The 15,093-nt window shown below is 40.8% G+C and overlaps 2 protein-coding genes and 1 pseudogene across 3 annotated transcripts; 2 read left to right on the plus strand and 1 right to left on the minus strand.

Moving 5' to 3' along the window:
- Positions 1–1,128: 1,128 nt before the first annotated feature.
- On the plus strand, positions 1,129–8,778 carry LOC106586137 (ORM1-like protein 1). 2 transcript variants are annotated; one of them, XM_014173029.3, is made up of 4 exons: positions 1,129–1,279; positions 2,449–2,629; positions 4,435–4,586; positions 4,894–8,778. In XM_014173029.3, the coding sequence occupies exons 2-4, from the start codon at positions 2,456–2,458 to the stop codon at positions 5,027–5,029; spliced, it is 462 nt and encodes a 153-aa protein (XP_014028504.1). In that variant the 5' UTR covers positions 1,129–1,279; positions 2,449–2,455; the 3' UTR covers positions 5,030–8,778. The 2 variants fall into 2 exon arrangements, with proteins under 2 accessions (XP_014028504.1, XP_014028505.1); XM_014173030.3 differs by having other exon boundaries at positions 1,152–1,271.
- Positions 8,779–8,860: 82 nt separating this feature from the next.
- On the minus strand, positions 8,861–10,468 carry LOC106586136 (probable inactive tRNA-specific adenosine deaminase-like protein 3). The gene is made up of 2 exons (XM_014173028.3): positions 10,356–10,468; positions 8,861–10,194 (listed from the first exon to the last, which is right to left on the minus strand). The coding sequence occupies exon 2, from the start codon at positions 10,180–10,182 to the stop codon at positions 9,091–9,093; it is 1,092 nt and encodes a 363-aa protein (XP_014028503.1). The 5' UTR covers positions 10,183–10,194; positions 10,356–10,468; the 3' UTR covers positions 8,861–9,090.
- Positions 10,469–13,431: 2,963 nt separating this feature from the next.
- On the plus strand, positions 13,432–14,631 carry LOC106586075 (tRNA N6-adenosine threonylcarbamoyltransferase, mitochondrial-like; annotated as a pseudogene).
- Positions 14,632–15,093: the final 462 nt, after the last annotated feature.

A 15,093-nucleotide genomic window follows, 5' to 3' on the forward strand; every position in this document is an offset into this window, starting at 1 on the left:
GATGAGAGCACAGAGATTGAGAATGAGTGGATTACGGTGAAAAAGGTGAAAAAGAAAGGAAACGAGAAGTAAAGTTGTGATGGAAACTAGGAAACCCCTAGACTCGTTTTTAGTCAGAGTGATGGTTTTTGGACCAATGTAACCTGGGAGATCCGTTTGAAGTTTCGATACATTTTGTGGAAGCGTTGGGTGAAGTTGCGTCAGTGAGCGTCATAAGAAGTGGACTTAATTTTAATTTTTTGTGTGTCCGAGGAGCAGAAGTGGTATGTTTCATGTATGGATCTTCAAAGCAGAGTACCTATCAAGGGAGATATCTCTGGGGTGGCGCATAAAGTGCGTGCAGATGTAATACCTGTGGAAGTAGATGGAGTGGTGGGTGCACGTCGCTGACTGACCCGTATGGTAGATGGAGTGAAGAAATTCTGTTCATCCATACTTGTTTTCTTTGATGAAGAGTCTCTCCCTTCTCATGTCAAGTTGGGCTATGTGAGATACCCTGTAAGCGCCTTTGTGCATAAACCCCTTCGGTGCCATAAATGCAAAAGATTTGGTCATGTGTCAAGTGTATGCATATGGGAAGAGTATTGAATTGTGGTGGCGAACATGCGCTCGAATTTCTGGATTGCCCTGTTTGGTTTAGGAGACAGAGGTAGCAAGAATAAGGGCTGTCCAGCGTGTCTCCTATCTGAAGGATGTGAGAAGAGTTGAAGGAGCAAGTGGCATTGAAGATGCAGTGGTAATTGAGCCTGCACCAGTGAAAGTTTCTCTGCAATTAAGGGATCCTGATATATTACATGTGGAAAAAGGTGGACTTTGTAGCATTTATTGCAATGGTCATGAACTGCATAGCGCAAACAAAGAAGAAATCAGGAAAAATCGGAATCATTGTGAGCGCAGCTGAACGCTTTTTGGGACTCAGTGAGTTTACAGCAGAGGCATTGCAAGAAATCCTGTCAAAGCAGGATCCGCCCTCACATGCCCCTGAGCTTTTGTAGGGATGTGACTTGAATTGGAATGTGACTGAAGGAGTGTGTTTTTTTTCTTATTTTTTTCTACAATAGATGTTTTCCTGTAGTTTACCACCCATACAGTAGGTGGCGACATGCACCTCTAACGAATTTTGGTGGACCGCCATTATACCATAGAAGAAGAACTGCGCCAAAGTTAGCTAGATAGCTCACTAGCGGACAGGTTCAGTCAACAACAGCACGTTTGATTAGGGGAGACTGGCCTTCTGCACTGCCACGTTTAAAAAACAGATTCATAACGAGGTACTCCAGTAAGTATATTGCCATGTCTATGTGTTGACTGTTAAAGTATTTGATAACACTAGCTATTGATATGCAAATGTTGTCACCTAGCTATCTAACGTTACAGTAACTAGATATTCCTAGCTTGTCACCAAAATGGCTAACTAGCTATTCAACTGGTGTTTCAAGCATACTTGACTTATTAACATTAGCAGGAGTTTGGCTGAATCATTAGTAGTTGGGACTTATACAAATGTGAACATAATGCAAAGTAAGTTACAATAAGCTAACTAGCTAGCTAGACATATGATACAATGAATGTCAATGAATTACAAGCCATCTCACTTAGCATAGGTAACTAGCAAGCCCAATTTAAGGGCAGGGTTAATGTTGAATTTACCTTTTTAAGAATCACACTTATCAAGGGAAAGTTGTAGCTAACTTGTGATCACACAGGCTTGGCTCAGGAAAGTTGTTTGATGTTGACGCTGCTGTCTGCTACCTAACATTAGTGAGTTGCTTTTCGTGCCTTGATATTTTCTGTCCCAAACAAAGTTCACAAGTGTCGCCAAGCATTGTTGCTGCACTTTTCTGAGCCTCGGTGCAGCTGCTTATGAATGCATTGCCTTCTTAGGACAGTTGCACGTGAATAACTTGGTTTCCCATTATAGGCTTGAAAACGAACATGCTACACGCTTTCACGAAACGGCTGAGATACAAGCTAACCAGCAAAGTAGTTATATAAACATGTATACTTGCCCACAGGCGTATTTTTTCCCCCCCCCCAGTATTATCAAGAGCTTGAGAAATCTTAGAATGTATGACGCAACCTCGAACTTCAATCTCAAACCAAGCAATGGTCTGAAAAGCAACTCTTAAGACAAGTGAAGTCCAAATCGGTTACTCATGTCATGTTGTGAAAAGCTTTATTTGATTTGCCTGTAAACAGCAGTAGGTATTGTTGTGCAAGAAAGGTGAAAGTGTACTACATAAGCAGATCATGTTCATAATATTTGCGTAATAATTTATTGTACCTCCAGGCTATGACCTTTTGTGTATTGCAATGCAGCAAGTAATTGTTTTATAGTCCTGAAGCAAATGGCTCCCTGTTGGGGTTAATTTTGAAATACTCGTTTTTGTGTTATGTTTTCAAAGGAATAATGCATATTCATCAATAACATAATCCACTTGTTCACAGAAACAAAATGAATGTTGGCGTAGCGCACAGTGAGGTGAACCCCAACACTCGGGTCATGAACAGTCGAGGGATCTGGCTGACCTATGCCCTCGGTGTTGGAATGCTTCACATTGTGCTCTTGAGCATACCCTTCTTCGGTGTACCTGTGGTGTGGACTCTCACAAATGTTATACACAATTTTGTAAGTCATTTTTCTTCTCATGAATACGTTTGTGTTGACCCCATTTTGAGTGCTTTTATTACCTATTATTACTTGGGACGATATCGGTATCGCAATTAAAACACGAAACAGACCAAATTTTGGTCCTTTAAAAATCTGCTGTATGTAAAATATAGTGTGCTATAGCTTGGAAAATAAATTAAATGTGACTCTGGATTACACCAATGTTTGTTTCCGACATTAGGGCTGTTTTCCTAAAGAAGTGAAATCTGATTTGTTTCCTTGCCACAATACTAAAGAGTGTTGCGGTATCGTCCCGGCCCTAATTATTACCAGTTTGTCCTTACTTTCAGCCATATCATGGTAAAACAAAATAACTTCAAAGTTGGTGCCTAGACATTGCTGCTTCCTCAATGCACTGGCCTCTCATTGTTCTGAGCGGAATTCCTTTAATAAAGGAACAAGGTCACTGGCATGTCATCACTCACTAAGTTTAGCTTTTGTCCCCATATTGTATGTGAAGTCTTCTGCATCACAGCGATAAGGAAGGCCATTAAAAGGGGACCACAATATCCTGCACTTTTTTTTGTTCAGCAGCTTATTGTTTCCTGTATCTTTTGTTGCTTGCCAGCAAGTACTAGTTCAGCTGGTAAATCAAAAACAATTTCAGAGACCTTGTTATTAGAATGTATTTGTATTTATTATGGATCCCCATTAGCTGCTGCCTTCCTGAGGTCCAGCAAAATTTAAGGACATTCAAATGTCCACAGTGCCAGGTGTTATAAAGAAACTAAGTGAATACCCAGAACATACTAACTCCCATGTCCCACATATGAGCAAGTAGTTTAAGTATCAGTCCCGTGTTGTGGTAATTATGACATGCTTTGGTCAGCAGTTTTCACACGCACTCAGCTTCTTATCATAAATACAGTTCAGGTTCTATCACAGCTCTGTCTTTTTAAATATGTACATTTAAGTCATTTAGCAGATGCTCTTATCCAGAGAGATTTAGTCGTTAGTGCATACTTTTTTATTTTCCGTACTGGTCCCCCATAACCTGGTCGCCTTTCCTTCCAGTTGCCAATGACTGGAACGAACTGCAAAAATCTCTGAAGCTGGAGATTCCCATCTCCCTCACTAGCTTTAAGCACCAGCTTTTAGAGCAGCTCACAGATCACTGCACCTGTTCATAGCCCATCTATATACAGCCCATCTATCTACCTTATCCTCATACTGTATTTATTTATTTATTCTGCTCCTTTTGCACCCCAGTATCTCTACTTGCACATCCATCTTTTGAACATCTACCATTCCCGTGTTTAATTGCCAAATTGTAATTACTTTGTCACCATGGCCAATTTATTGCCTTAATTCCCTTATTTTACCTAATTTGCACTCACTGTATATAGACTGTTTGTTTTTTTTCCTACTGTATTATTGACTGTATGTTTTTGTTTATTCCATGTGTAACTCTGTGTTGTATGTGTCTAACTGCTATGCTTTATCTTGGCCAGGTCGCAGTTGCAAATGAGAACTTGTTCTCAACTAGCCTACCTGGTTAAATAAAGGTGAAATAAATAAAAATAACCCTGGCGCTGCAAGTGCCTTGCTCTACCAACTGAGCCACACTGGACCATGGAAGGATGAATTCTCTTTTTATCAAAAGAAAAATACACGTAACTGAAAAGACACATAGCTGTGCTGCAACATCTACCCTCAGTCCCTGGCACACCATTTGCTACTTTAAGATTTGTTTGTCTTGTCTTAGTGGACTGTCACTCACCATTGAGACTTGGACTCATTCCCTGTATGTCTGTGTCTTCCAGGGGATGTATGTCTTCATGCATGCAGTGAAAGGCACTCCGTTTGAGACCCCAGACCAAGGCAAAGCCCGGCTCCTGACACATTGGGAACAGTTGGACTACGGCGTGCAGTTCACATCATCCAGAAAATTCTTCACCATCTCCCCAATCGTTTTGTACGTCGCCTTCCGTCATTTAGAACAAGAGGTTACATTTTTGTACATTAGCTTTAGATACCCATTTAGCATCCAGTGCAGAAGTAATTGTAAACTGTATGGGGCGGTTTCCTGGACACAGATTAAGCCAAGTATTGGACTGAAAAGCACTTAAATGGAGGTCTTACATTGAGATTGTTTTAGTCCCGGACTAGGCTTCATTTGTGACTGCGAAAACGGCCCTATAAATGCTAATTGTTGACCATGTTGCACATATTTTTTAATTGACACATTTGCTAACTTTTTTTTTTTTTTTTTATCCCCCTAGATATTTTCTTGCAAGCTTCTACACAAAGTACGACACAACACACTTTGTCATAAACACTGCGTCCCTTTTGAGCGTGCTGATCCCCAAATTGCCACAACTACACGGAGTCCGAATCTTTGGCATCAACAAGTATTAATCCGAGTGTTAAGAGGGTCAGTGGTGTGTGACCAACTCTCAAAGGAGCTATTGCCTCATAGCAAGATGAATAGTTAACCCTATGTACTCTGTACCACTGGAGTGTGTACTAAGCAGTTTTGTGCAGTACGTGCATTGTTTAGGTACGTCAGGTTAAACTAGTGGGAGAATGAGAGAGAGAATGCCATGTGCATTACTAACTTAAGTAAATATTTAATGTTGTATTTTTTGATCTGCATAGACCTGGGCTGGCCCAGGTTTCAAACGTGGGCCTTTTTTTGTTCTGTTCCGTTTTTTTTGTTATTTGCTCTCACTTCACACAGTGACACGGACTGCGTTCCTTGTCACAATGTATTTTTCTGTTCTTAACCGGAAGCCTTAAAAATGCCAGATGTATTTTTAAAGATGATTTCTTCATAAAAGTAGGGGCCTATGGTTCATTGTTTGACACACACTTAATTTTTAGAAGGGTGTCAATCTTATTACTGGAAAAAAACTGGGGCCTTAGAACCGTTGCGTACATTTTTACACTAAATATCTGCATGCGCCATTTCTGAAGACGGCGCACGCACAAATATTGAGATTTATAAACTTGGCACACGCCAATCATACGCATGTTTCCCCCTAGAAATCAGACCTGTCGTAAAACTGCGCGCGTGAAGCATTATAAGTTGGCCTGAAAAACGCCCATCATTCACCTTTTATGGTGACAATAACGCCCTTATTTACTTTGGCGGTATTAGAATTAGACAAAGACCATATCTGGAAATGGTGAACTTGATCAAATGTTTTTGGAGGTGTTGGCAGAATGTTTTCTTTTGCAGTGACAGTTGCAGTGACAGTTGCGGTAGCCTATCTGACTGTTTCTGAAAGACAAACATTTGCTAATTGTCGTGGACCTATAAACAGATTTGTTTTAATTCAATCATGTTTAGCATTTACCTTTTCCCCTAATCTAAATATGGTGCACTGCCCGTGAGTTCTGAAACTGACTCCTTGAAATAAAAATAAGCTAGTAGGCCTACTTAGTGGTAGCTTACACACACTTCAATGCAAAATTTCAACTTGTCTGCTCACCTGTTAAATTCTACTGTATGTTATGAACCACGCTCCCTTTCGGATGCATAGAGCAAAAACTTGGAATTATTATCGCATATTAATAGGCCCAGTTAAATGAGATGCGCGTTGGTAATTTGTTGTATGGCTGCTTCAGGAAAATGAACTCATCATGGCCAGAAAAGGTGAGCAACTTATTTTGCAATAGTTGTGTATAAATTAAATGTTTACTCGGAATTTGACACTACAGTATTCAGACGTATCTCACAAACGTCAACGTAAAGGTGTGAACCCTCTGCTCTACCGTTAAACTGCACTTAAGAACAGATCACAAAGCAAAATACTTAAAGTAGCTTATCTATTTACTACTGTGAAGTGGGTCCAATTAAATGAGAGATGGGATGAATGGTAGCCTATCCTAACTTGTATGAAACCATCAGTCAGAAAAGGTGAGGAATTTATTCTATAATGGTCATGTAATTGAGGAAAAGAATAAATCTATTTCTATAATTATTTTAGATCATAAAGGGATTTTTGCTCTTCTCACTAATGGTAAATGATTGCATCTTATTATATTTAGCTAGGCCTACCTGTTTTTTTTGTTGGTTTTTTTAAACTTTTTTTTGTTATGAGTGTCATCATATATTCCTGCACAAGGCTACTTCAGCCTTCTTACAATGCAATACTTAAACCACTAGAAACTGCGTTCGCATGGTGTAAAGCAGCAGTGGCAAACTAATTGCCCCGGGGTCAGCATTCGGTTTTCAACGAGTTCGAGGGCCACACTGAAAATGTTATATTTCCTTGCCGTCAAAATTAGCTAAAAAATAAGTCCTATATTCATCGTTTTTGGAATTTTCAATGCTCCCTGACTGTCTTCTGATTTTATTAGCGAGATGAACAGTCAAGAAACTATGACTATAGGTTCATTATAATTTCTAGTTTAGATTTGGTTTTAGTCATTTTTAAAGTATATTGAGTGGCTTTTGTTTTTACTGGAACTACCCTTGTGGGCTGTATGTTTGACACCCCTGGTCTAAAATTTGCAGGAGGATAAGCACATTACATCAAGTTACATTTTTATTAATGCCAACTTGTGTGAATACTGGCGCATGCATATTTTGTGTGTGTATGCAACACTTGAGGCCCCTGAACAATATGAAATACTAATTTAGCATGATTTCCTTTTGTATATTAATAATTTATCCTTGTTACTCAATCATATAGGGCAGGCATTTTTGCAGTGTATATAGTTTGTCTGTATAGGTTCATGTCTTATGTGAAGATCAGATGATTTGTCATAAGATGTTAAGTGTTGTCAGATAATTGTTTACTGAGACAGGTCTATGGTATGGCTATGTACCTACACATGACTACCAAAATAAACACTTGAGTAAATGAGGGATGTGAAGTATATTGAAAGTGGGTGCTTCCGTGCAGCTGTGGTTCCGGAGTTAATTAAGCAATTAACATATGATTAGGGTCATATAAAATGCCCAGTTTCCCATTATTTCAGCCACCATGTCTAGAAGAGATCGGTGACTTTAAAGAGGGGTCTCAAAGGAGCATAGGTGGTTTAAAGTGTGTGTGTGTGTGTGTCACCAGCTCTCAACTCAATTGAACACTTCTGGGAGAGTCTGGAGTGGCGCCTGAGACAGCATTTTCCACCATCAAAACACCAAATGCTGGAATTTCTCAGGAAGAATGGCGTTGCTTCTCAATCCTCGTGACCCGTGGGGATGTTAAATATTAGTGATGGCAATATTACTGTGCAATGTAGATGTTCTATTTTCACCTGAGATTGCGTAATAACTCGTATGTTGATGTAGTGTCCATCGGTTATGAATGTTTCAACCTCTGTGTTGAAGTTCTGCTTTTATGTCAGTTCCTGGCTTCAAAAGGGCACCAAAAACAACACTAACCATGAGTTTTAGCGGTTCTGCTGCCACAGAAACAGACCCTGGGTCTGTCTAACGTGTCTCATCTCGGTTAACCCAGAGGTAAAACCTCATGTAGTTTGGGCAACAGATCGTCACACGGGAGAGTATAACGTGACAAACAAATTCAGTTCCTGTGATTTTTTTTTTTTAACTAACAGATGTCATAGTTTATAGCTAACAGAAATTGTAATTGAAACACCTTGCCAAACAACCGGCATGTTTTTCAAATTTTCAAGGAACGATTCCAGTGGTCATGTGAATTTCATCTGCTCCGATTGGATGAAACAGGCCGCACTGCTGTATGGGATGAGTAGTTTGTTTGCCCCCTAACTGGTATGTACACAGTCTTGTACCCTTGACTTTTCTTCCATATCACTTTTTTTTGTTATGATTTCTAGTCTTTTGAATGAATGGTTCACGCTGGAGATTTTTGTACCTATTCCACTTGATGAGCATTTTTGTTGAAATTTGCATGCTAAAAACAAGTGGGTGTGTCAGTTCTGGAACCATAACTGTGGAAAGCGGGGCATGGTGGCACAAAGCCCTTTTAAGACAATTTATGTTGGTGTTTCCTTTTATTTTGGCAGTTGCCTGTATATTCATGTAGATGTACTTGTTTAGGATATGAATATCTTCTGGAAGCTGCTATTAAGACAGCTAGTCCTGTTTTTGTTTGGGTATGGCTTATCCAGGGTATTATTGGAGCTTTGTCAGCCCTTGTTCCTAACATCATTAAAACATTTATGCCCCGAAAGCAGCATGTATGTCTTTAACTGGATGAAATCTCATGAATGGGAACCATATTGACGATGAGCAATAAAACAAGCTGTGAAAGCTTGCTGTCACAGTGGCCAAAACTTTATTGCATTGAATTTTACACAGTAACAAAGTAAAACATTAAAATGTGTTTTATGTAATCCAAAATCTTCCAGAAGTAAAATGTTACTTATGTAATTCACACATTGATCTAGTCTCGTTCATCAACCACGTGTACCTAGTAGTCTGACATGAGATTCATCCGTTTATAATGGTCTAGCGTTCCTGTAACAATTATGCTGAACCTTTTTTAAGAATTAATTTTGATATAGTGTACTGGCCTGTTAAGGTCTGAACACTGTTGGTCCAAGACTCCTTTGAAAACTTCAAAGCGGTGATTCAGATCTTTTTGAGCGTGGATTTTATATTTAGTCCCAAATGCCCCATCGGTAGAGGATGTTCCATAGAAGACTCTGCCTATCCTAGAATGGACTAGCGCCATGGCACACATAACACAAGGCTCTCGAGTAACATACAAGTCGTACCCGGTGCAGATGTATGGCTCACCGCTCTCCTCTGCACTGTCCCCGTCCTGCACGACCCCACAGGTTGTCGTGGTGGCGCCCTGTTTTTGAGAGGGTAAGGAATACGGCAAAACAGACTGGCAGGCGGGGTACTTGTCATAGGTGTAGGCCCCACCCCCCTGCCCACGTGCCACAAGGTCAATGCAGACCATGATGGCGTGATGAAGTGGGTGACCGCCTTGCCGGCAGTCATGTCCCACAGCGAGGATCCTCTCTGCCTCTGGGTCAACGACCGCAGCCCCCACAGCCTCCATGCCACTCTCCTGCCCCGCTCTGGCTGCAGCCACAGCAGCCATCATGTACTCCTGCATCTTTGATTTCTGAGAGGAGGTGAACAGCTGGCCCCTCAGGGCCACAGTCACCTGTTTGTCCTCGTGAAAGGAGGTGGGCCAGTGTTTGCTGGCCTGCTCAAACTGCGGTCTGGTCAAAGGAGGGCATGCTGGTATCTTGACCAGGAAAGGGTCTCCTAGACCTTCACAGTTTAATCTACCGGAGGACGACAGATCAGATATGTGCAGCTCCTCACTGCGGTCAATGACTGGTGCATCACTGGCAAGGCATACAATGACCTCCAGAGGGTGAGGGCTGCCCTTATCCTTGCATGACCGTACTCTCTTGATGTGCTGAAGACCAGGTAATGGGTATACTTTGGCCAACTCCTTGATCAAACGAGAGGTTTCTTTCTTGTTGATGATGGGAGCTGCAAAGGCCTCGATTAGCTCAATGTCTTGTGACTGCTCGTTGGACAGCACAGGGTAAGCAACCCAGGAGTCGATGTCACACTCATATTCTTTTCTGCGTTTGAGTTGTGGCTCCATTTCAAAGCACCTCTGTTAAAAATCAGGACGAAACACAACTCGGATACAGACAATGTTTACAAGAAGATAAACGTTGGATGTAGTGGCGCAAAGATGTAAGGTTATTTCAGAGCATGCGAAAAAAAATACTGTCAGTGTATACTTAACATTACCGATTGATGAATTAAAATTACCTTGTTGACCAGCTTTGATTAGAAGTGTAAAGCGTGACAGATTTCAGATACGTGGAGCTAGCTCTCCCTTTCCATCCATGCTTGTTGATGTCCGACTGCATATTATATCCCCCTGAAACGAAGGCTATCACTCTTCATAGCCACCCACAGTTTTGTTTCCTAGATTCATAAAATGTACTGATTTTAAATGAAAACAATCCCTTTGATATCGGAAAAACCTTTTAACATTTTCTTCATATTTCTCAAATCATAAAAATGAAACCATCTAACGCTAGATTAGTCTATTTGTGGTTTCATGGAGGAATTGTTTTCATGTGACACAAAGCTCCTCACAGGTAGAATAAGTACACGGTCATCGCAGGTTAGGAGAATTGGGTTAAGGTTAATACAAAGGGTTAGGGTTAGCTTAAGTACATTGATTTGACAAAAGCTGGAGATCGTCTAGCCATGACCAAAGTACACGGGACGTCACTACCTTCTATGAAGGGGCCAGGGTCCGGTCTAGAAGCACGTTTTCCACTGCTCCTACAGTTATGCTTTGGTACTACAGTTTAACTGGAGCCTGGCCCAGAAAGTCCATTTCCATACACCGCCACATAGCGAAGTCAGATGTGAAAAATCCTCATAAGACACTTTAGTCATCACCTTTTGTGCACAAAACATCCATTGAATTATTCAAACAACTGTTGCTGAGGCCATTTTATTTTATCACTCACAGCTGAAGATAATGGCAGTGTCCGAGAGAACCAAAACGACTGAATGCGACTGCAGACTGATATACAAATCACCTTACATCATAAATAACTACTAATTTATTATTTGTATTATTATTGTGTTTTTTCTCCTTTAACACGTCCATTAACATTTTCTATTCATCCTATGTCTGATGTTTTTGGATGACATGATGACGTTGTTGCTCCCTGTGCTCACTGAATGCTAGTGCGCGTGTGATGTTGGTCCATATAAACCGGATGCAACCCGATATAGACAGTCCATGAATTGACCTATGCGAACCAACATGAGTAAATTACCTTTTAAAAAAATACGTGGACGTCTTGGAAGTAATCTCCAGTTCTTTTTATACCTCAGTGGCTTCTATAGCCACTAAGTCAAATACCCCAGCCATTTCTACAATTTCTCTTCTTAAAATTGAATTTTAACTTTAAACTTATGCCTAACCTTACATTAAAACCACAATTTGTGGCTATAGAAGCTAGTGGAAACCAGTACAAGTGTCAGAGACAGAAGAGGAAGCGAGACATACTGTTCCACTCCCTTGTTTTTTTCTGTTTCTATGGGAAATTCTCATTTGGGCAAAAGACCATATTCGGTCCTCTCTCCTTGTGACCCAGAAACCGGTATGTGGTCCCGGAGTAGCATTTCGTTAGTAGACAAATGGAAGACGCTCATCCCCTCCTCGATAGCCTCCTTTTGGCGAGGAAGCACAAGTATATCCTACCGGAGTCATTCATGGAAGAGTTTTGAAATCCACCACTGTTTTCTCGAAGGAGAAAAGCATGCTAACATTTAAAAACGTGTCCTTTTATATATACAATGTATTGCACAACTATCTATATTTGTCTTTAGAAATGTATACATTTATTTTGTGATTCCACCATGTAAATGTAATTTACCTGATGATGCATGATTGGAGAATAGTCTCATTTTATTCAAGTGCATTTTTGTCCACTCCCTCTCCTTGCAGCCTCTCAATTACCTTTGACCTATTTCAAAAGGAGGCCAGAGAGGATGCAGGAGTTTAAGCAAATCCAATTGAGAAAAGGCAAATTAACTAAGCATGCGTTTAGACTGGCATCCCAATTTGGATATTTTTTTCCAATAATTGGTCTTTTGACCCATCACATCAGATCTTTTTCAGAGCTGATCAGATTGGTAAAAAAATAAAATATCAGAATTGGGCTGCCTGTCTAAATGTAGCCAAAGTAGACCAGACCCAACTGCTATTGCATTGGTGTCTATCGGAGAGTCACAGGAACTGACCATTGTTTTCCCTCAATGGTAAACGGCTAGAGTTCACAATCTTAAAGGTCGTGGAGCTCCATGCAAAAACCATTTCTCAGCATTGCAACTTCAGCTTTTGGGACAACGGTATTGTTGTCAGACTTCAATAATCAAGTTTTTAATACAGTACCTTTCAAAAATAGTCATGGTAGCTGGTACCCACTGGGTACAGATGTCAATTCAACGTCTATTCCACGTTGGTTCAACGTAATTGAATTGAAATGACGTGGAAATAACATTGATTCAACTAGTGTGTGTGTGTCCATTGGGTAGCTACACTGCTTCCATTTCTGCTGAGAGGAAGAGGTGAGGTGAGAGGCTCAACTCAGCCAAAAATCTGTCTTCTCCAGCAGGTGGCGTTGAGTTTCTGAATGGAGGTCAATGAGTGTCGAATTTGGTCAACAAAAAATGTATGGCTTATTTGCTACATCATTTTTTTTTAGCTTGAATAGTTTCGTAATGCTTAGGTTGTTACGAGTGTGCTGATATAAGTAGGACACGTGACATCCTGGTAACTTTGTGAAAAAACACTATATCGGAGTTGTCTCGAGATGGCAATGCATATTCATGGCATGAGGCTAGTAGCATAGCATCTCTCGCCATTGAATACAAGCAGTAGATGTCAACAACCCTCATTTGAATATTTAAAAATGTATTACAATAACGAGACCAATCCAAAGAGAGGAATAGGCGGGAGTTTGACAGTCCACGTGCCACTGAGGACAACAACTCCCTTTGTCTCGGCGGAGAGACGAGTATCTTGTCAGTATTATCCATAATCTTAGATTTTGATGATTTGCTATGGATATGTATTTTGGCTAATGCAGTAACTTCTGTTTTAGTGAAAAATGTTTGCATTTAAAAATTCAGCTCCACAGGGCCCACCTATGTTTATACTCAAGCATTTATGGAAATGTGCTTTTAGAGTAGCAATGAGTTCCAGGCTTGTTCGTGGCAGTGACGAGACAGGTGCGGCTGTAGTGGATAAAAAAAGCCTTAATCCTTGGAGAATCTCTTCATTCACAAAAGAGGTGGGTATAATCTTGTATAATCTTGCCTGGACTTCAGCCTGAGCTTTGTAAAGCAGAAGCACTTCATCCCCATCCACCACATGGAGGCCCATGCCCTGATGGTCAGGATGCTCCAACCAGTGGTCTTCCCCTTCCTGGTCTCTATGGTCACTCTCCTGGCTCTGGCCCAAGGAATCAGCGACTTTCTTCTACTGGGTCAAACACTGGATGACGCTCCAGGGGACACTATAGACAAGGTCATGAGTCTACCTTTAAGAAAACACTTGTCAGAGGCCGGTGGGTTTTCTTGGCCTTGAATTTGTGACCTTTGTTCATTCAAAACACCCAAAGTGATCCACGATAAGTGGGGGTCAAGCGATACAGCTTCTGGCTTAAGATGGAGACAGGTTGATGTTTCTCTTCAAGCCACCAATGGGAGCAGACTGACTGTAATTTATCCTTTGCTCTTCTGCAAAATCAGGTGACAATGTCAATACAGAAAAAAAAGAGGAAGGTAATAAATAAGTCAAAGATATAATATGCATTAATATCATAACCTTTCCCTGGTCGACACAATGAATCAGGTCATTTAAATTGTGTGTGAAAAATGCATCAACCGTGTTTTTTTGTTTCATACAAGGTGTGGAGCAGGGGACTTTATTGTATGTGTGAATGATATAGCTGCCGCTACACAGTGGCCTCTCACATTGCCAAGTGCACACATCGTGCCATTTTGTTCTGTAAGGCCTTCTGCCTTCCTGCAATCCAACCCTGGTGAGTGAATTCATCCCATAATTGGATAGTGGGTTCATAGCTCTCAAGATGATCTAATTCACCATATTGTACTGATGATCTCCTTTTGGACCAAAGGTATATTTCTACAAACACTAAAGTCTGTTTTCCTAAAGGTTTTGCTCTGTTAGGTGATGTCAGGACTTGCCTGTAACCAGTACACCATTAAGGCTTTGAAGATGGTCACAGATGCCACTGAATTACATATGCTTTGTCCTCCATCCAAGTTATGTACTAAAAATGGAGTCATGATTGCATGGCATGTAGAAGAATATTTGTTATTTTGGATATGAAAATATGGCTTTGGAGTCCAAGGCATCCACCTACTTTTTATTTGGTTTATTTCAGGAATGGAATTGAGACTGAAGGAAGGAAAGGGCATCCTGTCCAACACTGACAACACATTTTTCTCACCATTTATGATTAAACTTTTGATATACTGTACATCCTAGCTGAAATGACTCCATACTATGTTATTGGGTGTTTTCATTTTGTTTTATTATTCAACCGACTTCCTATATATTAGACCATTAAGTCCCTCTTTCCCATTAATAATATAATGTAATATATTAATCTTGAACATAAACAGAATGGTTCTCTGAGTTCAGTCCCTGAGTCACAATATCACTACTTTAAGCTGGTTCCCAGTCAGGCTAGCTCCCAGACTGACCTCCAGGGTCACTGTCTTTGCTGAGGACGCTGGCTGTCTTCATCCAGCCTTAATGAATCCAGGGTGGGCTGTCCCCCACAGCCTAACCTTGGGGTAGGCCGTCCAGCTCCTCTGGCATTGGAGCTGGAGCCGAGCTGGTCCGCCCAAAGTGGCCTACAGACACCAACAGGCCATTAGTGCAGTTCGTCTTTTTTGGACACACCTGATGTACATAGGTGTCAAAGCCAATCATGAAAAACATTGA

Source organism: Salmo salar, chromosome 25, assembly GCF_965601325.2.
Source record: "Salmo salar chromosome 25, fSalSal1, whole genome shotgun sequence".
Taxonomy (NCBI): domain Eukaryota; kingdom Metazoa; phylum Chordata; class Actinopteri; order Salmoniformes; family Salmonidae; genus Salmo; species Salmo salar.

What these genes read in the sequence shown, in the direction of transcription:
- LOC106586137 (XM_014173029.3), top strand. Translation starts at nt 2,456, where the DNA reads ATGAATGTTGGCGTAGCGCACAGTGAGGTGAACCCCAACACTCGGGTC. An exon ending in CAAATGTTATACACAATTTT is followed by an intron (nt 2,630 to 4,434) that starts GTAAGTCATTTT and finishes TGTGTCTTCCAG; the next exon opens with GGGATGTATGTCTTCATGCA. An exon ending in ACCATCTCCCCAATCGTTTT is followed by an intron (nt 4,587 to 4,893) that starts GTACGTCGCCTT and finishes TTATCCCCCTAG; the next exon opens with ATATTTTCTTGCAAGCTTCT.
- LOC106586136 (XM_014173028.3), bottom strand. Translation starts at nt 10,182, where the DNA reads ATGGAGCCACAACTCAAACGCAGAAAAGAATATGAGTGTGACATCGAC.